This window comes from Dipodomys spectabilis, unplaced genomic scaffold (assembly GCF_019054845.1).
Source record: "Dipodomys spectabilis isolate Male_0828 unplaced genomic scaffold, ASM1905484v1 ptg000125l, whole genome shotgun sequence".
Taxonomy (NCBI): domain Eukaryota; kingdom Metazoa; phylum Chordata; class Mammalia; order Rodentia; family Heteromyidae; genus Dipodomys; species Dipodomys spectabilis.
Genome location: NW_024870802.1, coordinates 16981868 through 17002971, shown reverse-complemented (window position 1 = coordinate 17002971; position 21104 = coordinate 16981868). Strand labels below are relative to the sequence as shown.

Below are 21104 nucleotides of genomic sequence, written 5' to 3'. Positions count from 1 at the left end.
GGGCTGTGTCCATGGTCACTTGTAGCACGCATTTAACTCATTAGTACTTCAGTCCTGCCTGTTCAATGCTTTTTGAACCTTATTGTGTTTTTACATTTCTCCTTTCTTAACTAATTCAATCCTTAAGACAAACATACACTGTCGGGAGCCAAAAGGGAGTCTCTCAACATGATAGGCTTGACTATCTCACTGGAACATCTTGAGGCTCTTTACAGAATCCGATCTTTTCACCCTGCCCTAAGCAAACATTCTGCAGCTGCTACGGCCAATGAAAAAGCTTTTTTAATGGCCAATGAAAAAGCTTCCTTATTCCAAGCATATAAACACCCCTGTGTGAAAAATAAAAATTTGCAGCTTGATCAGAACCCTTGTCTTGCTGTCCTTCTTCGTGTCTCTTGTCCGTTCATTCCTTCTCACTTAGGTTCACTGCCCTCGTTGACGTCCTGCAGCTCGGGACAACTGGCGCCCAACGTGGGGCTTGAACTCTGGGCTTGGGCGCTGTCCCTGGGCTCTTCAGCTCAAGGCAAGTGCTCTACCACTTGAGCCACAGCAGCACTTCTGGTTTTCTAGTGGTTTACTGGAGAGTCTCACAGACTTTCCTGCCCGGGCTGGCTTTGAACCTCGATCCTCAGATCTCAGCCTCCTAAGTAGCTAGGATTAATTACAGGCGTGAGCCACCGGTGCCCAGCTTGCTGGTTATTTTTTTGGAAATGTTTTTGGAACTCTGTGGCTTTGAATCCTCCGGATCCCAGCCTCTGAATTAGTCAGTATTACAAGTGTGAGCTCCCTTAGCCTGGCTTTGCGTCCAATTTCTTACATTGCTTTTGTGCTTGCTGTACGAGGGGTGGAACCCCGTGTTCCAAGCTCCCCGAGCCTTCTACACTGAGCCTACCAGGGGCTTAAGTTCTAAGAGTAGAGTTGTAGGGTGGGAGGGGGGTTAGTATTCCAACCTGGAGCACCTCCCATCCCCACCCCGGCCCTCGGTCTTCCTTCTCTGACTCTGGGAAGCCCTTGTCTTCCCCACCCCTCTGGATCACTTCTGTCTGTCTGTAGACTGTCATCTTCCACTCTTGTGCCTTGTCCTTCCTCCGCCGGCTCCGGGATAGCCCTGCATTGGGAGCTGTTGCACAGATATGAACATATGTAAGTATGTGTGCATGCATGAATGCGTGAGTGTATATACTGTGTGGCCTCCTATGCTTGCAGCCTGAAAAACCAGAAGACCCACGGACTCCTTAAGGAACCCAACAAATAGACACAAACTGGTAAAGCAGCAACAAAAGCAAAGAGGGAGGCCAGTACTGCACAGCACTCCAGAACAAACAGGACAGGACATCGGCCTCTCTGAGTTCCCACCGTGAAGCAACAGACGCGGGACCCAGGGCCAGCAGCACGGCACACACCAGGGCCGAAGCTGGCCTCTAAAAGAACTGCGGTCCCTTGATTATGAACTCCGCACATTGGCCTTGGCCGATACACCAAAACCACCTAATAAAATTAAGGTTAGATCACGCCATCAATCAGTCCTCGCCTTTCCAGTAACTCGGAGCCAGACAGATAGGACCTCAGAGGGTGAGGAGGACCAATCAGAAGAGGAGGAAAAGGAGGATGAGGAACAGGATACTGGGAATGAAGAGGAACAACCCACCCAGGGAAAAGGCCAACAAGAGTATAAGAGGCTTAGCCTTCGGTTTGTTGAAAAGCTTAAAAATGCATGTGCCCAATATGGCCCGACTGCTCCTTATACGTTAGCCTTGTTAGAAAACCAAAGTGCGCGCTGGCTCACCCCTAATGATTGGAAGTTCCTGGCCCGCACCACCCTTAGTGGGGGTGATTTTCTTTTATGGAATGCAGACTTTAAGGAACAATGTCAGAGACTGTGCAAAAAAATTTGGCTAAAACATCTTCAAAAACCTGGACCTATACTAAACTTTTGGGTAATTCGCCCTTTGATACCAATGCTAAACAGGCACGCTTTCCTACCGGACTTTTGGCACAAATTCAAAATGCTGGCTTTTATGCTTGGAAGCGTCTCCCTCAAAAGGGATCAGCTACTACTTCCCTGGCAAAAGTTAGACAGGGGCCAGATGAACCCTACAGTGACTTTGTCTCGCGACTTAACTTGGCTGCAGAAAGGCTTCTTGGGCCGAGTGAAAGTGCCTTTGTTAAACATCTTGCCTTTGAAAATGCTAACCTGGCACGTCAAGATGTCCTCCGGCCACATAAAAACAAGGGTGACCTCTCTGAGTTCGTCAGGCTTTGTGCTGGAGTAGGGACTGCTCACGCCATGGGGCTCGCCATAGGTGCTGCCTTTACCAAGGCATTTCAAAGTTCAGTCCCCGGCTCACATACTTGCTTTAATTGTAAACAACCTGGTCACTTTGCACGTGAATGTCCCTTCGGCAAACAAAGCCAAGGGGCAATGCCCTCCCAAGCTACATGTAAACCACTCCCTGCCACTCTTTGTCCCAAATGTGGTAAGGGCCGTCATTGGGCCAATGAATGTAGATCCAAAACAAATGCCCTTGGACAGCCCATTCTCTCTCTTTCTTGGGAAACTTCCCTCGGGGCCAGCCCCTGGCCCCGACTATCCCCAAGACAAGCCCAGGGGTGATAGGGTTTGTCCCCTCCCAAACTCCCAGTCCTACACAAGCCCCCCACCTCTCTCCACGATTGCCTCCCTCCAGCAGGCAACCCCAGGCAGTGCAGGACTGGACCTCTGTGCCGCCACCGACACAGTACTAGACTCTGTACAAGGACCTCAAATAATACCCACTGGGACCCTGGGACCCCCTCCGTCTCATATGTGTGCCCTTATTCTTGGAAGAGCCTCTGCTACCTTACAAGGTGGCCAAGTTTTTCCTGGTATTATTGATAATGATTATACAGGAGAAATAAAAATTGTGGCCACGGCCATTAATGGGATTGCAGCTATTCCAGCTGGAACTAGGCTTGCACAATTGGTACTGCTCCCATTAAATTCAAGGGGTTCTTCCACTGCTCAGACCACACCGCGAGGAACTGCTTCTTTGGGGTTTTCTGATGCGTATTGGGTTCAGTCTATCACTCAAAAAAGACCCACCCTCACCCTACGAATTGAAGGAAAGGAGTTTCAGGGAGTTTTGGATACTGGTGCAGATGCCACAGTTATTTCCCAAAAATATTGGCCACCAAGTTGGCCCCTTACCTCGTCCCTAACTGACCTTAAAGGCATAGGGCAGTCAAAAAACCCTTTGGTCAGCTCCAAGGTTCTTAATTGGACTGACAAAGAGGGCATTAGGGGAACTGTTACTCCTTTTGTTGTTTCTGACCTCCCTGTTAACCTATGGGGCCGGGATGTCTTGACCCAGATGGAAGTTATCCTTGCTAGTCCCAATTCTGTGGTTACACATCAAATGCTCCGTATGGATTTTGTCCCTGGTACGGGTCTTGGAAAATCAGGACAAGGAATCGTTGAGCCCATCCAAGCTACCCAAAAAACAGATAAACATGGGCTTGGATATTCGGATTTTTAGTATCGGCCCCAAGGTGGCTGCCAGAACGCTTGATAAAACAGGTGAATGGCTTACCACAACCCAGAGGAAACCTTCCCCCAGAGGATGATTCCTTTTCTCTTACAGATGCAGCTAGAACTCCAGACATGGACCCTCCTGTTTGAATTTATTAAATAACAGATTGATCTCTTGGCTTCTAAGCCCATACAGGTTCATCACCATCGCCTTGATATGGCAGACCAAGGCCATATCAAGAGATCTAGGATTACCCCAGGCTTTTAATTAGTGTTTTGCCATGAGCTTGTTCCAGTGGGAACCCCCCCTTCCTTTTTCTTATTTAGAAAACCCTCCTCCTTATTCATAACTCCTGACCATTCAACGGGCAAGACCTATTGCACCCTTGCCATAAGGGATAGGTTCACCCCTCCTCCTATAGGCTCCTCTGCTTGGGGGAGGATGCACCTATGGGAGGAAGAAAAAATGCTCTAATCAAGGGTGCAGGTAAGACTGCAGGGGGATGGATCCGCGAGATCCCAAAACCCAAGACCTCTGAGTGGCAAGCTCTGGTGCATGACGGTTGGCATGCATACCCACAAGCCGTCTCCTCAAAAAACATGCCAAGGCCTGTTAAATTCCCCACCCCGAGTGAGGGCGCTCGCTCGGGAGCAGAGAAAAACCCTGGGCCCTTAGAGGAACAGAGCCTCTGTCAACCCCCTTAAAAATGGCAGCCAACAATTGATGGTCAATTTTCTAAATAAGAAAGGGGGAGATGTAGGGAGCCAAAAGGGAGTCTCTCAACATGATAGGCTTGACTATCTCACTGGAACATCTTGAGGCTGAGTTTACAGAATCCGATCTTTTCCCCCTGCCCTAAGCAAACATCCTGCAGCTGCTACGGCCAATGAAAAAGCTTCCTTAACAGCCAATGAAAAAGCTTCCTTATTCTAAGCATATAAATACCCGTGTGAAAAATAAAAATTTGCGGCTTGATCAGAATCCTTGTCTTGCTGTCATTCTTCGTGTCTCTTGTCCCCTCATTCCTTCTCACTTAGGTTCACTGCCCTCGTTGACGTCCTGCGGGTCAGGACAATACACATATTTAGTAATAGCAGCTTTCAAAAGCAACTGATGGGAAAAATGAAGAATTCAAAGAGATATGCCAGAGACACAATGAAAATCTCTCTGGGTCTTCCCAGGATTCCTCTAGAAGCTGCCACCAGGAAATCAGGGACAAGCCTGTGAGTGGACCAACTGTGCTTATGGTGTGGATAATGGTGTATTCCTTTCTAAACTCATGGTGAGATGTGGCTGCCATTTTGGTGGTGTCGAGGGCAGACTTTCCAAAGGTGATGAGAGGATAAGGATTCCGTGGGATTAATGCTTTTCTCATGGGAGTCAGTTCTTCCCTCATTGGACTGGATTAGATGTTGTGGATTGGATTGTTATAAGCAAGATCACCCCAATTTACCTCTTTCTTGTGTGTCTGGTTCTCCCTGCATGTTTCTGTCATGAGTTGAAGCAACATGTGGCCCTCACCAGATGTGGATACCTTATCATCCACTTTATAAGCCTCCAGTGCCATCAAAACAAACCTCTTTTCTTTAGAAACAGAGAGGGGGTGGGGAGGGAGGGAAGACAGGGAGAGATGAAGGGGGTAAAGGAGGGAAGGTTGGAGGGAAGGAGTAGACAAAGGAATATGGGTGGAGTTCAGTAATACAGTACTTGCCTCTAAGCATTCAAGTGAAACACAGCCATTCTGGCTGGGGTAGATGGAATCTCGGTGCCATTTTTATTTGCATTTCCATTATGACAAACATTATTTAACAAAAACCTTCCTTCATGAATTTCTCTTTTGTGTATGTTGGTTCTGGGGCTTGAACAATGAGCCTCATGTTCTTGCTTGGCTGGCCCTCTACCATGTAAGCTACAGTTCCAATTCTGGTTTTTCAGTGGTTAGAGATTAAGAGTCTCATGGATTTTCCTGCTAGAGATGGCTTCAAACAGCAATCCTCAGATCTCAACCTCCTGAGTAGCTAAGATTACAGGTGCCTGGCTTCTGCATGAATTTCTTAGTTATTCTTGTGATAACTCTTTTCTTGTGTCTATGTGCCAGTACCAGGACTTGAACTCTGGGCCTTCATCTCTCAGCTTCCTTGCTTGCTCATAGCTAGAGCTCTGCCATTTGAGCCATGCCTTCAATCCAGTATTTTTCTGGCTAATTGGAGATGAAGTCTCACAGACTTTTCAGCCCAAGTTGGCTTGGCATGCATTCCTCTAGGACTCAGCTTCTTGAGTAGTTAAGATTACAGGCATGAGCCATCAGCACCCGGCTTTCTTTTGAGACCATCTACAGATGATTTGCCCTTTTGGTATGCAACATTTTGAGTTTATATATTCTGATTTTAATCACTTTCCCAATGACCAAGCCCCAGCTATAAACAGGCATTGTCTGGATGGAGGTGCCAGAGAAACACAGTTAAAAGCAAGCTTCAACGAAACAGAAGAACACAGCCTGTCCAGGTGTTAAGAAACAGCCTCATACCCAGAAAGGCCCGCAAATCACACAAAAGTAGAAAACCAAAGCAAGAGAGGAGGATCTCACCAGGCAGGGCCCAGAACACACTGTGGAAAAGGAGACAACACACTTTTTAACAGGCCACATTTATTGGGGAAGAAGGAAATCCGTATCAGACGTATTAAATCCTGAGAGGGGCTGACGGCCATTTGCAGCAGAGAGGGACCAAGGTGAGGAAGGAGGCGGCGATGCTGTCAGGACCACGAACGGAGCCAGTGCCATTAGCCGTCAAAGGCCGCCTCACACTGCCAGCGTGAGTCAGTCAGCCCAAGGAGGGCCTGCACGGAGGGAGCCAGGGAAACACCGAGCAAAGGCGGGCTGTCCGCAGAGGAGAGGGACGCCACCGCGCTGGGAGCCCAGCCGGTGTGGCCTGTGCATCACTGGGGAAACACGGTGACCACGTCGTAGCCCTCAGGGGGGGTGACCCGCTCCCGGGCGTGCTTCTCACAGTAGATCTGATCCTCTACGAAGAAATGGCCCTTCTGCTTCAGGTTGGTGCCACAGTCGGTGCACACGTAACACTCAGGGTGGCGATGACGTTCTCGAAGCTTCACAAACACCCCGCTACAGCAAGAAGAGGCCTGGGTCAGTGACCTGAGCACCAGGGCGGCACCTGGCTCCGCACTGGTCTCCTGGAGCTGGGAGCAGAGCTTCTCCACAAAGGCCCGGGAAAGCAAAGCCCAGGCCTCCCTGCGGAGCCTCCCGCGGGGATGTAAAGAAGCCCCGCCCCCGAAATGCTGGGAGCCCCGCCCACTTCCTGCTTTGACAAGTTCACAATGTAAAGGGTTTATTTAGCTCCTTCACATACAAGCTGCCCAGATCTTTCCCAGACAGCCCACCTGCAGGGCTGCCAAGACCCCGAAAGCAGATACTCACACAATGCCAGTGCCACATTTGTCACACATGGGCAGCTTCTGAGCATTTCCAATGGAGGCAGCCACTTTGGTGACTGGAGCCTTCACACTTCTAAATCCCGAGGGCTTGTTGGGGTCCCCTGAAACAAGAAAAACACTTACATTGGCCAGGAAGTACATTAGTGCCTGAGTATCACTTATTCACTCACACAGAGCCACACATACACATCTATGCCCAAGTAGGTCAGAGACACTGGAGTCCAACAGATGTGACCCTACTGTGTGCTAGTAAGCAAGTTACTTAACCTTTCTGATCTCCCAGCCTTTTCTATAAACCATGAAATCATTTTTCCCTTCGTTGTTGCACAAAAAAGATTAAAGCATACATAAAAAGACCCCCTACAGTACCTGACACACAGTCAACCCTCACAACAAAAATCATATTACATTTGAATTAGATAGTTGCAAATATTGATGTGTACCTTACAGTGCTCTACACAAGGGGTCTGGAGGTTCAAGAGCATGAGCCTCCAAACAACAGAGTTCAAACTCTAGTACCATCCCCACCAAAATATGTATGCATATATATATACAGATTAACGTATAGATTAACAATAAAAATAATATACAGATTAATAAATAAGTAAATAAAAATAATATCTGAGCCAGGTGCCAGTGACTCATGTCTATAATCCTAGCACTCAGGAGGCTGAAGTTCAAATCCAGCAGATAAATCTGAGTGACTATTTCCCATTAACAAAAATAAGCCAGAAGTGGAGATGTGATTCAAGTGATAGAGCATTAACCTTAAGCTAAAAGGCCAAGAGATTTCTGATAGTCCCACAGGTTTTTCTGCCCAGGTTGGCTTCTACCTCGATCCTCAGATCTTAGCCTCCTAAGTAGCTAGGATTACCCACATGAGCCACTGGAGCTTGCTGACTATGGTGTTTTTTAATGCCCTCTTAAATTTTGCATCCAAGGTAAGTGTCCTATTGCAATCTCAGTGCTACCTAGGAAGGGGGCTCAGAAGGGCCTGGAGGGCAGCAGCTTCAAACCTCCCGTCTCAAGCATCCCTGGCTGATAGCACTTGGATGTCTACCCCACGTGACAACAAAGAACAGCAGCAGCTCTGCACATCTGCACAGCCTGGAAAGAAAGGCAAACTAACTTCTGAAGGGACCAGCTCAGCAAGCTCAGGGTCTCCTCCAGGAAAGAGTGCCTTTCTCACGTAACTCCATCAGCAGAAAAATCACCAGGAAAAAAAAAAAAGGCGGGCGTCACAAAGGGGTGGAAGAGAAACCAAAGAAAGACATAAATCCACACTGGGTAGAAGAATCCACTTCTCTTCCTGTGATGAACAGACCTGGACTGATAGAACAGCTCTGCAGCAGCAGCAGAGCAGGCTGTGAGCTAAATGAGGCAGCCCGCACTTTGGGTTGTTCAGTCCTACATCGCCACCTGCTGGCATAGAGTTATCTTCTCTCACTTATCCAGCCAACATGGGAAATTCTATTTCTAACTACCTTACTATTGGATTTGTTTTACTTTTTCTTTTTTTACACTATTGCACTCACTGAAATTCTTTTTTCACTGAAAATTTAACTCAAGTACATGTTAAAAGACATGGGAAAAAACTACTATTTTAGCAAAACTCTTCATTTTTATTTTAGGTAAAAAGACATCTAGGGCCAGGCATACTCACAAACACCTGTAGCTTCACCTACATAGGAGGCAGAAATAGAAGGCTTGTGGTTCAAGGATGGCTGTGACAGAAAAATGAGATCTAACCTAAAAAGGGCTAGCTGTGACTTATGTGTTAAGAGTGCTTATGCTTGCCTAATAGGTATAAGGCTCTCAGTTCACACTGTAATACTATTTTTTTAAGGCATCAGCCTCAGGTATGAAAGAAAATTATAATTCCTGATCACACAAGTACATGTGGCTAAATGTTGTTCAATTAAATGTAAGTGGAGCCAGGCACTGGTGGCTCACGCCTGTAATCCTAGCTATTCGGGAGGATGTGAGGATCATGGTTCAAAGCCAGCCTGGTTAGGAAAGTCCATGAGACTCTGATCTCCAATTAACCACCAGAAAACCAGAAGTAGAGCTATGGCTCAAAGTGGTAGAGTGCTAGTCCTAAGCAGAAAAGCTCAGGGATAGCTCCCAGGCCCTGAGTTGAAGCCCCACAACCAACAAAAAAAGAAAAGAAAAGTAGGTGGAGTATTGTGGGACTTCTGGACGGAGAAAGCTAGCTCAACTGAAAGGGCCTGCCCAGTTAGCCCTGTCCTCTTCCTTTGTCCCTGTTGCCTTAAGGTCCTGGTAGATAAGCAGCTGGGAGGCCAGAGAACCTAATGAGGAGGAGAAAAGGCGCCCTCTTCAATGCACCCACTGTCACTGTCTTTATTAAGTGATCTACTGTTTCTGCTATCTGCTGGAATGTCACCAAAATAAAGACGGAGAAGCAGAACTGACCTGATGCCTGCAGAGGCACTGGAAGGAGCCTTGAGCAGCTCAGGCATCAGGGCTCCCCAGGCCTCGTGAAGGCCAAGCCGAGGCCTTCAGGTGCACGCATCTGACAGCACACTGTGACAGGTTTCCTGCAGTATGTGTGACCCCTGAGCCTACAGTAGTCCAGATACTAGCCTAAGGGCACAGAGTGCGGACAAGGCCCTGGGAAGGGGGGAGTCTCAGCCTCTCAAGAGACTTGGACCCAACAGTGGTTCCCAAAAGAAAGCAGGTAGCTGGCTTCACTGGGCAGCTGGTCCACTTTCATTCCACCTGCCACACATCACTGGTGGCTCCCACCCACACCACAGAAGCATGGTGTATGGGCTCAGACCAAACAAATGATCAAGATATCGACCGACAGAATCCACGAGTCACGTTTACTCCAACCTCAGCTTCCTGATGCACGTGTGGCAGGAAGCCCGCAGCCAGTACAGAGCTTCCTAAGTAAACGTTAGGTCGGCCAAGAGGGGGCGCTCTCACACTTTTTGGGGGGTGGTATTACTGGGATTGAACTCAGGACCTTAGGTATATAGACAAGCACTCTACCTGTGAGCCATATCCCCGGCCTCCCTTGCTCTCTCTTTTAAATGACCTTCCAGCTTTTTTTTTTTTTTGTCAGTTGTGGGGCCTGAACTCTGGGCCTGGGCACTGTCCCTCAGCTCTTCAGGTCAAGGCTAGCACTCTACCACTTGAGCCACAGTGCCACTTCCGGCTTTTTTTTTCCTTTTTGTTTATGGGGTGCTGAGGAATCGAACCCAGGGCCTCATGTATGCAAGGCAAGCACTCAATCACTGAGCCACCTTCCCAGCCCCAATCTTCTAGCTTTTTAAAGGTACATGCCAAGCCAGGCACTAGCAGCTTATACCTATAATTCTAGCTACTGAGGAGGCTGACATCTAAAGATGGTGGATCAAAGCCAGCCCAGGCAGGAGAGTCTGTGAGAGTCTACACACACACCTTAAAGCCCCAGGGCCTAGTACGTGTGTACACACACACACACACACACACACACACACCTTAAAGCCCCAGGGCCTAGTACGTGTACACACACACACACACACACACACACCTTAAAGCCCCAGGCCTAGTAGGCCCTAAATTCAAGCCCAAGGACAGGTACTCTCCCCTACCCCCGCTTCCCTCCCATCATCCCCCCCCCCTCCCGCCCTGCATAAAAATCCATGCCAAGTGTGGTGGTGCATCCCTATAACCTCAGCCATGAGAGGCTGAGACAGAAGGTGAATTATTTCAGATCAGCCTGGACAACTTAGCAAAACTATGTCTCAAGTGGAAAAGAAAACAGCCACACATTCAGAACACAGCATGCTTCTTCCACCTACTCCGGGCTTCGGCACTGACTAACCTTCACTCCTGACCCTGACTCAGAACCCGTGGCTGCTGCAGATAGGGACGATTACCTTTTTCATCTGACTCCAAGATTTCCTGCAGAACCAGGAACGAAGTGGACTGCTTCGGGGGCTCATTCAACTCCTGCTTCTCCTGCAGCATCTTGTAAACCTCAGATTCCTTGTCGATGATTAGGCCCCCTGATGCCTGAGCGTGGTCCATGCTGTGGAACGGTCAAGTTCATGAACACGTGTGAGACGTGAACAAGCATCACCAGGCCCGCCCCTCCGGCAAGCACAGCCACGACGACAACCAAAACTGTAGAAGACTCTTTCCAAAGGGTTTCAGGAATTCAACTCTCCTGGCTCACAGGTGTGGTGGCAAGAATAGAATGCTCATGTGCTTTGCCATCCATAAACGTTCAGGCCCAGGGAACAGGCAAGCCAGGCCTGGCCTCCACACCTTCCTCCTGCCACTCCATGTGCCCCAGAGCAGGTGAGGCAGGCTCTACTGTGTGGTCTGTTTCCCTGGGGCTCCATTTTCCAAAAGGTGAAGGCCTGCACTGCCTGGCCTTGGATGGAGATGCAAGGGAGGCAGGCTCCCGTGCGTGGTTCCTGGGCTCCACCCTGAATCCAACCCCCTTGTTCTCACCCCCGGCTCCTGGATATCCAAGCTACAGCACTGCTGGCTAGCAGGACTGGACAGCTGTGTACACCCTATCTGTCGCCATTCATAACTGCAGGACAGGCCTTTTTTGTGCTGGGATTTGAACTCAAGGCCTGGGGTGTTGTCCCTTAGCTTTTTTGTTCAAGATTGGTGTACTACTACTTGAGTCACAGCTCCATTTCTGGCTTTTTGGTGGTTGATTTGAGATAAGAGTATCACAGATTTTTCCTGCCTAGCTTTGAGCTAGGATTTGAGCTAGCGTTCAGGCTAGCTTTGAGCTGGGATTTTCAGATCTCAGCTTCCTGAGTAGCTAGGATTGCAAACACAAGTCACAGGAGCCCAGCAGGAAGTCTTTTTGTGTGTGTGGGTGTGCCACACACAAGCTTGAATTCAAGGCTTGGGTGCTAGTGCCTAGGATAGTGTTTGTGGGGTTTTTTTGCTTAAGGCTAGCACTCTACCACTTGAGCCACAGCTCCACTTCTGGCTTTTTCTGGTAGTTCATTGGGAATAAGATTCTCACAGATTTACCTGCTTGGGCTGGCTTCAAACCATGACCATCTGATCTCAACCTTCTAAGCAGCTTAGATTGCTCTTTTTTTTTGTGCCAGTCCTGGGGCTTGAACTCAGGGCTTGGGTGCTGCCCCTAAGTTCAAGCCCTAGTATCAGAAAAAAAGCAAAAAAAAAAAAAAGTCAGAAGCTGGTGGCCCATATCTGTAATCCTAGCTACTCAGGAGGCTGAGATCTGAGGATTACAGTTCAAAGCCAGCCTGGGTAGGAAAGTCCGTAAGACTCTTATTTCCTATTAACCATCAGACAACCAGAAGTGGTGCTATGGCTGAAAATGGTAGAGTGCTAACCTTAAGCAAAAGAACTTAAGCAAAAGGGACAGTGTTCAGACCTTCAGTTCAAGCCCTAGGACTGGCAATAAATAAATAAATGTAAGTTCCTGCATTGCATTTTGCAGGAAATTGATGTGGAGAGGCCCTCAGGCAATCCCAAGTGGTTAGTGCTTATTTATTTTTTATTATTCTTATGAAGGCAATGTATGGAGGGATTACAGTTACATAAGCCAGGTAGAGTGCATTTCCTTTGGGACAATGTCACCTCTTCCCTGGCTCTCTCCCAGTTTTTCCCTCATTAGTTGTATTTAAATCCTAGTGTGATCCACTGAGTATTTCAATATGCATTCTCAAAACTATTGATGCCCCCAAAGCAAGGAAAATGCTAATGTGCTTCATTTAAGATAGTGACACATCGTAAGGAAAGTTGGGGGGCACTGTGGGCAAAAGAAAAACAAAACTGAATCAAGTACCAGCAAAACAGCCCTGAGCTCTGCGTCCTGAGCATGCACAGTCTTTCCTTGACCAGGTCTCTGCAATACCAAAGGTGCACCATATCTGTGTTTCTGGACGACGTTCTGCAAGTTACTTCTCTTTTCTTCCTCTCATTCCACGTCTCCCTCTTTCTTTTTTCCCTCTTTTCTCCCCATGTGGGAGGCATCCTGGAGGACTTCAGATGCCTAGTTCTCAGCTGAAAACGGACTTGTCCAACAGCAGTGAAGCCCCAGGTGTTTCCCCTGGACCACAACCATGTTCTGACAACAGAACTCTCTCACGGACAGTGACATAAGCTATGCTTTGCTGCACCTGGGGAATATTTAAGCAGAAGCTCTCGTTGGCTGGTCAGGCCTGCCAGCTGCGGTGTGCCCTGGGGGAGGGAAGCTGCCACCCCGCCCATCCTGCGCCCATCCTGCCTGCCGCCTTGCCCCAGGCAGCCAGTCTCTGTCTGTGTCCTTCTCCCTCTACCTGCAGGGAGTTCTGGGAGCCTTTCGTGCAGCCAGGCAAGGGGCTGCCCTGAGGACTTGTTTTAACAGAGTCTTCCTCAGGCTCATCTACTCAACCCTGTGGAGCTAGGAACTTGCCCTATATTAAGTACATTACAATATTTCTTATGAATCTCTTTTCTATTCCTCTAAGGACTATTTTAAAATCAAGATCAGACCATGGAATGTTGTTGGGAAGAATTTTTCTCTTCTTTGGTGTATGTAATGTCTGAAAGTCACCAGGGAATGCTAAAAATGAAAGAACCCAAGGCCAGCAAACAACTCAGAAAGCATTTCCATAATTCAAATAAAAGAGAAACCAATATACCAATTATTCTTAAATAATATCTTTATACTGCTGGATGATTTATAAGCTATGCCCACTATCCTTACTTGAAACTCCAACGCCAGCCGAACTCAAAAATTATAGCCTAGTGATTCAAACTTTAAGGCTGAGTCCGATTTGAAGTCTGAGTCCCTGGGCTATATGATATTATTAACATGATAACAGTATCTTAAGAAAATAATCAGGACAAAATATGCCTAAGATACGGAAAAACAACAACAACAAAAATTCTCAAAGCAATGAAAGAATTCTATAGTGAGCCAGGCATAAAGCCACACGCCGCTATAAGAAGCTGAGGCAGGAGGAGGAAGAGTTTAATGCCTGCCTGAGCTACCTAACTAGACTCTTAGGGAAAAGAAAAGAAAAGAAAAAATGCAAGAGAATGTAAGAAGTCCCCCCCCCACACACACACACTTTGACCCATCTCCCAAAGGAGTCTTAGGAAGCCCTGCCTACAGACTTTATATGCCACTCCAATCTGCTCCAGCTGAAGAGCGGCTGAAGCCAAACAGCATCAGGTCAAGGAGGATCAAGAACAGCAGGCCGTGCCTCTGGACAGGGTCAGCAGAGCGACCTGAGATGGAAGTCAGCTTCCTCAGAATAATGAAGTTACCAGAATGCGGATACAGAGGAATTCTGTAAAACTTGAGCCATCACTTTTGGCAGTAAGTTAAAGATCTGTGTCTATAAATCCTAACCAAAAGAAGGAAATCCTCAGCAACAACAACAAGAAGCTCATTTCAAATATTAAGACAAACAAGTTAAAAGGGTAAAAAGAAATACACCACATAACCATGAATCAAAGGAAAGCTGTCGTGACTATATTACTCTCTGGTTGAATTAACTGGCAAATTAATTCACCAGAAATGGAAAGAGACTTTGTAAAAAGGGCCATTATTAAAAATCACAAGAAAGGACACTGAAAATCATACACCAAGAAGCTATAACAATCTTAATGGCTAACTAAAACAACAGGGCTTCATATGTGTGAAGCAAAAACTGAGAAGTGGAAGGAACAACAGACATGTTCAAGGTGACAGGTGAAGGATTCAACCTTTCTCTCAACCACTAACAGGCCAATAGACTCAGCAAAGAAGTAGAACTCAGCAATACTGGCAGCTAACAGGGACTTTTACACGTGACCTTTACCACTTGTTGACCCGTCAAAAGTAGAATAAATATGCTGACAATATCCATGAATGACACCAAGACTCTATCCTAGGCCACAGACTCCATCTCAACAAATGTTAGAGACCTGAAATTACACAATGCATTCTCTGACCACAACAGAATCAAATTATAAATCAACAGCAGAAACAGGAAAACCTCAAAACTTCTACAAGGGAAACAGACTTCCAGATAATACACAGGTTGAAAAGAAAGTCTGAAGGAAATAAAAAACATTACCACACTGAATAAAAATATGAAACCTAAGAATCTGTGGTCCGAGGTTAAAGTAAGGCAGAAAGGAAACTGATGGCATTAAATGCATCTACTAAAGGGAGAAGTCTCAAGTCAACAACCTCAAGAGCCAACCAAAGAAGCAAAATCAAACCAAAGGAAGCAGGTTAGAGAAGCAGTATGTCTTGCCAGTGTTATGGTTTAGACATGAATCTCTTTTCCTGGGAAGGCTTGGTGGTCCCCGGCTGGTTGGCTATTAAGAAGTGATTAGACTGTAACCATGCCAACCTCATCAATGTGTATGCTGACTGATGTGTTCATACCTCATAGGCTAGAAGATGGGGCAGGCTTTCCTAGCTGGAAGAAGTAGGTCACCAGGATTGTGTGGGTCCTTGAAGCTATATCCTGAGGTTTATGTTGTCCCTGGCCCTTTTCTCTCTTGCTTCTCTGGCCCCCAAGCACTATGAAAAGACATTTACTCCACCAGGTGTACTACCATCAGAAAGAAGAGTGTCACAACAAACCATGCAGACACCAAAAGGATAAGAAAACACCACGGTCCACCATAGTAAATGGCTATAAAAAAAACTTAACTGATCGGATCAATGGGAATAGATCAATGGGAATAGATAAGATTCAACATCATTCCAAAATTCAAAAATTAGAAATAAAGAGAGCTTCCTAGCTTGACAAATTATAGTTAGCACCCCACTTAAGAGTAAACTAAGCTCAATGTTTTTCCCAAAGATGGAGAAGGAGTCAAGGATGCATGCTCTAGCCATGCTGATTTTTGACTCAGCTGCTAGTGCTCTAAGCTTTGGCCAATGCAACAAGGCAAGAAAAGGAAAAGGTCACACATGTCAGAAAGGAAGACAGAAAACTACGTAGAACCACTGTCAACACAGAAAATCACAAGGAATTGCTATTAGAATATATAAAATCTGCAGGAAGGACTAAAAGTAAAGGTATTTTTATGCTAGCAAGAGACCATTAATAATTTGCTTTGAAAGTAGTAGTCTTACCTCTTATTTAGGAGTAAATATTCACTTGACACAGCAAGAGGCTGAGATCTGAGATCATGGTTCGAAGCTAGCCTGTGCAAGAATCTCTAAGACTCATTTCCAATTAACCACCAAAAAGCTGGAAGTGGAGCCGTGGCTCAAGTGGTAGAGTGCTAGCCTTGAGAACAAAAACTCAGGGGGGATAGCACCCAAGCCCTGAGTTGAAGCCCCAAGAAAAGGAAAATTTGCACAGAAACTTTACGTTATAATGTGTCTATTTCAGTTTTAATCATAATAGTCACACTCCAGGGACCCATTAAGCACATGTAAGACTTTGGTGTCATACGACATTTAGTCACATAAGGTAACAAGTTAGGATGAAATAAACAGGCAGAAAAACCAACATAGAAACAGAGGACTTGAAAAAGACCAACTACACCTAATAGACAATTACAAAACCCTCTCCACCAGAGTGCTGTGTCCGCTTGTTTTCTGTATGAGCCACATCCGTGGTAGCACTTCCTCTTTCACTGTCAGTTCTGCTGTGTCTTCTCTAACTTTTCTTTCGTTGTTGTTGGTAGTGGTGGTGGTGGTTGTAGTGGTTGAGGGGTTTGAACTCTGGGCCTGGGCGCTGTTCCGCAGCTCTTTAGCTCAAGGCAAGCACTCTACCACTTGAACCACAGCAACACTTCCCGTTTTCTGGTGTTTTCCTTCTGGTTTTCTGGAGATAAAGAGTCTCATGGACTTTCCTGCCCCTGCTTGGCTTTGAACCGTGATCCTCAGATCTCAGCCTCCTGAGTAGCTAGGATTAAAAAGACGTGAGCCATGGGCACCTGGCTTAACTTTTATTTTTTTTAATTAATTTTATTTTTTTGTTTATATGGTACCAAGGAATTGAACCCAGGGCCTCACACATGCTACGTAAGCACTCTACCACTGAGTCACATTCCCAGTCCAACTTTTCTTAATCTACTAAGCATTTGTCCATTCTGTTGATCTTTTCAAAAAGTGAATTCTTAGTTTCATGGATATTTTCTTTTTTTTTTTTTTTTGGGTCCGGTCATGGGGCCTAAACTCTGGGCCTGGGTGCTGTCCCTCAGCTCTTCAGCCCAAGGCTAGCACTCTACCATTTGAGCCACAGCGCCACTTCTGGCTTTTTTCTTATGTGGTGCTGAGGAATCGAACCCAGGGCCTTGAGCATGCAAGGCAAGTGCTCTACCACTGAGTCACATTCCCAGCCCTCATGGATATTTTCTATCTAATTTTGGGTTTAGTTTGTTCTAGTTCTTGGAGCTGTAAATTTAGTTGGGTTTGAGAATTTTTCTTTGAATGGGTATTTACCACAGTAAACTTTCCTCCTAGCACTGTTTTTTGTTGTTGTTTTTTTTTTCATCCTGTTAAGATTTTTGGAGCAGGGGTATTTTGTTTTTGAGACAGGGTCTTACTAACTTAAACTTACAATCCTCTTACTTTATCTTCTCCAGTGCTGGGATTACAGGTGTGTACTACCAGGCACAGCCCTACTGAGTTTTGATGCATTGTTTTCATTTGTACTCACATACTTTCTAATTTCCCTTGTGATTCTTATCCTATAAGTTGTTCAGCTGTGCTGTTCAATTTCCAAATATATGTGATTTTTCTAGTTTTCCTTTTTGCTACTGATTTCTGCTTTTATTCTACTGTGACTGGAATGTCTGGTATCATTTTGGTCTTTTTTAAGTTTCTTAAGGTTTATTTTATGAGGTCAAACTTGTGGTCTATGTTTGTAGACTAATCCATGTACAATTGAGACAAACTGTAAATATTATACATTTTACATTTACATAGTATCTACATTTTCACTGCTAGTATAGAGACATTTAATTTTTTAATGTTTATCTTATATTCTGCATGTTTATTTTGATGGATTCTTATTGGATTCATTTATTAGTTCTAGGGTGGTGTTTGGAGTTTTTTTTTTTTTTTTTTGCTAACTTCTTTATAATTTTCTATGTTGATGATTTATGAAAATAAACTATTTTATGAACGGAATGCCTTGTTTTCTTATAACATTGATTAAAACTTTAAAAGCACTAGACTGAACCAGAGTGGTAAGAACACATCCTCTGCTCGCTCTCCTGGTTTGAGGGAGCCTGAAGTAGGATCACAAAGAGATACATCATACAACAGTGTTTAAAATAGCCAAGAGATCAGACCACTCAACACACTTCATCAACAGATGTATCAATTCTCTTTTTAGTATGACAAAGAACAGAATATTACTGAGCCTTGAAAAAAGTAGCAAATCTTATCAGATGCTACATAATATTGTAGTTGAAACTTGCAGGTATTACATTAAGTAAAATAAGCCAGTCACAGAAAGAGAAATAGCGCATAATTCTACTTGTTTGAAGTATCTAAAGTAATCAGACTCTTAGAAACAGAAAGCGGAATGGTGGTCTCCAAGTGCCTGGGGAGGGATGAGCAAGGGAGGAAGTTGTTGTTCATTAGGTACAGAATTTCAGTTATGCAAGAAGAATACATTCTAGGGATCTATTGCACAACAATGCACACGTAATTTACTACTACTGTACAGTGCTCTGAAGAAATGGTTAAGCTAGGAAGTTTTTATCATGTGATTTTTAACCACAATTTTAAAAAACAACAACCTTAGAACAGAAAACAAAAAAGGAACAAAGTCTAGATAGATTCCAAAGCCTGTCTCCAAAACACTGCGTTGAGCATAAAAAATGATAATCCTAGAACATAATGGGTTTTATAATTCCCTGAATGTAACATTCCTGAACTAAGAAGACTGTAGCAAAGAGATTAGTAGGCTGCTGCTGGGGGAAAGGAAGGGGGGAGGGAAGTGGGCGTGGCTACAAGGGGCAACTTGAGAAACTAGTGACCTGCAAGTTGCACCTTTCCATTGAGTCCTGTCAACATCCTGTTTTTGTTTTTGATCAGTCCTGAGGCTTGAACTCAGAGCCTGGGTACTATCCCTGAGCTTCTTTTGCTCAAGGCTAGCACTCTCCCACTTGAGCCACAGCACCACTGTGGCTTTTTCTGTTCATGTGGTACTGAGGAATCAAACCCAGGACTTCATGCATGGTAGGCAAGCACTCTACCACTAAACCACATTCCCAGCCCCCTAATACTTATCTTCAAATAATTACCCAGAGTTCAAGTGGGGACCTGCACAAAGAAAAAAGTAAATAGAATATTTGCCCCCAAATAGAAGTTAAGCATTTACTGAAAATGGTGTAGAGATCTCCCCTCCCCCCCCCCCCCCCCCCCCCCCCCCCCCCAGGATAAAGAAAAGGCTTTCCTTCAGGATGAAGAATCCCTTCAGGGTGTGTCCAGGAGAAGCTTTCAGTGTCTCATTCCAAGACATGAGAATCTGGGTTTAGACATACCCCAGGTTGGAGAGGGGAAGGGGAAGGTGAAGAGGGAACGGCATGGGGAAAAGGGGGGAAAGGGAAGAAAGGGAAGTAGAGGAAGGGGAAGGACAAAGGGAAAGGAAAAGAAACAAGGGAAAGGAAGAAGGAGAAGGGGAAGGGGAAGGGGAAGGGGAAGGGGAAGGGGAAGGGGAAGGGGAAGGGAGTAATTCTGGGAAACTAGGCATTCAGCTCTACAAGGGCTGTCTGGCCTGTGTTTTTTGTGTTTTAGTCTTCACGGGCCCAGATGATGGTCCCTGTGATTAAGAAAGCAGAGAAGGAATTATTAGCCCCATGAGTCCTGGCAAAGGAGGAAGGAGCGTCCAGACTCAGGAGGCAGTTCTCTGCACTGGGGCCAGGTTAGCTAGAGATAAGTGCCACCGTCGTGCTCAAAGCCCTCTGCTCTAGCTCCCACGCAGCCGGGGCTAATGCAATCCCTCTGGCACCATTTGAACAGTGCCCGACTTGCTTTTTTAAAAAATACACACTACATTGCATTCTCTCACCAACCTGGTACTGAGGTTAGTAGTTTGAGTCCATCTTAAAGACTGGGAGACAGGGTTTCAGAGCAGTTACAGAGTTTGTCCACAGTTACTCAGCTGGTGAAAGGCAAAGCTGGCATTCAATGCTCAGGCCCATCTACCTACCTAGCAGGAAGTCTCAAACGATATCATCTAAACAAGACAATCCAGGCTCTGAGTTATCCGATATTGATGAGAACATCTAAACTCAGTTGGAAGAGGTCACAGACGTCCTTCACCCTTAAGGTACACCGGAGAAAGGACTGCTTCGCTGAACTCCCCTAGAGGGAAGAGGCTGCTGAGGATCTATCTGCCCCCTTCAGCCCACGAGGAAGGAGAAGCAACAATGGAGGCACTCTCCCTGCCTTCCCAGGTAGCAGTGCTATTGGCATTCTGACTTGATTGGAAGGCAACTGTGTGAAGATCTCACACACAACACACAACACACACACACACACACACACACACACACACACGGATGCTTTACAAAGAAATTCAGGGTGAGCCCCCAGGGAATGGGTGATGAAGTCAGATGCAAAGTATGTAATGAGCCAATTCTGGAGCCTCCATGGATTTCACAGACTAAACAGTGTGTGTGATGGGAAGGGGGGGGGGGGGGACGGGACACTGGTATAAGCCAGTGCTAGGGACTCATGCTGAGCCAGTGGCATTACCCTGGGAGCTGCTGGGATGGGAAGAGACTCTCTTTGCAGAGATCATACCAGACAGGCATGAAGCAGCAAGTAGAGACCCCTATGCTAACAGCACAGCCAAGCTCCACGGCTTTGGGCAGAGGTATTCTCATGGTTCTGGATTCCTCCTCACATAGCTTAGGATGGCACCGATCACGGGTCCTCCTCATTGGGGAAAAGCTGCACGGAGCCTTGATAAAGACTCAGAGGACGCTGAACCCAGACTGCGATGGGAGGGGAAAGTTTCAGACAGGAAGGGAAAGAACAAGCAGGGAGCATAAGAGAAGTAAGAAGACTTTAATGAAGGAAAAATTGCCAAGGCCACACTAAAAATACTTTCCAGGCCAGTGCATTGTGGTTCTTCCAATGAAAATGTGTCATTTCCTGGGTTATAAAATGGAGATCATGCAGCAGTCCACTTGGGGCCAGTGAAGGAAGGCTACCCTCTCTGCCTCTCCCAG

At 46.1% G+C, this 21104-nt stretch overlaps 1 protein-coding gene across 1 annotated transcript in view; it reads right to left on the bottom strand.

Annotated features, from left to right (window-relative positions):
- Positions 1-6157: 6157 nt before the first annotated feature.
- Positions 6158-21104, bottom strand: part of Pdlim1 (PDZ and LIM domain 1) — a 40295-nt gene continuing 25348 nt past the window's right edge. Inside the window, exons 5-7 of the mRNA XM_042689355.1 lie at positions 10850-11001; positions 6946-7063; positions 6158-6633 (exon numbers count right to left, since the gene is read on the bottom strand). Of these exons, the coding sequence (XP_042545289.1) occupies positions 6447-6633; positions 6946-7063; positions 10850-11001 (457 nt within the window). The 3' untranslated portion in view covers positions 6158-6446. The remainder of the gene's footprint in view (positions 6634-6945; positions 7064-10849; positions 11002-21104) is intronic.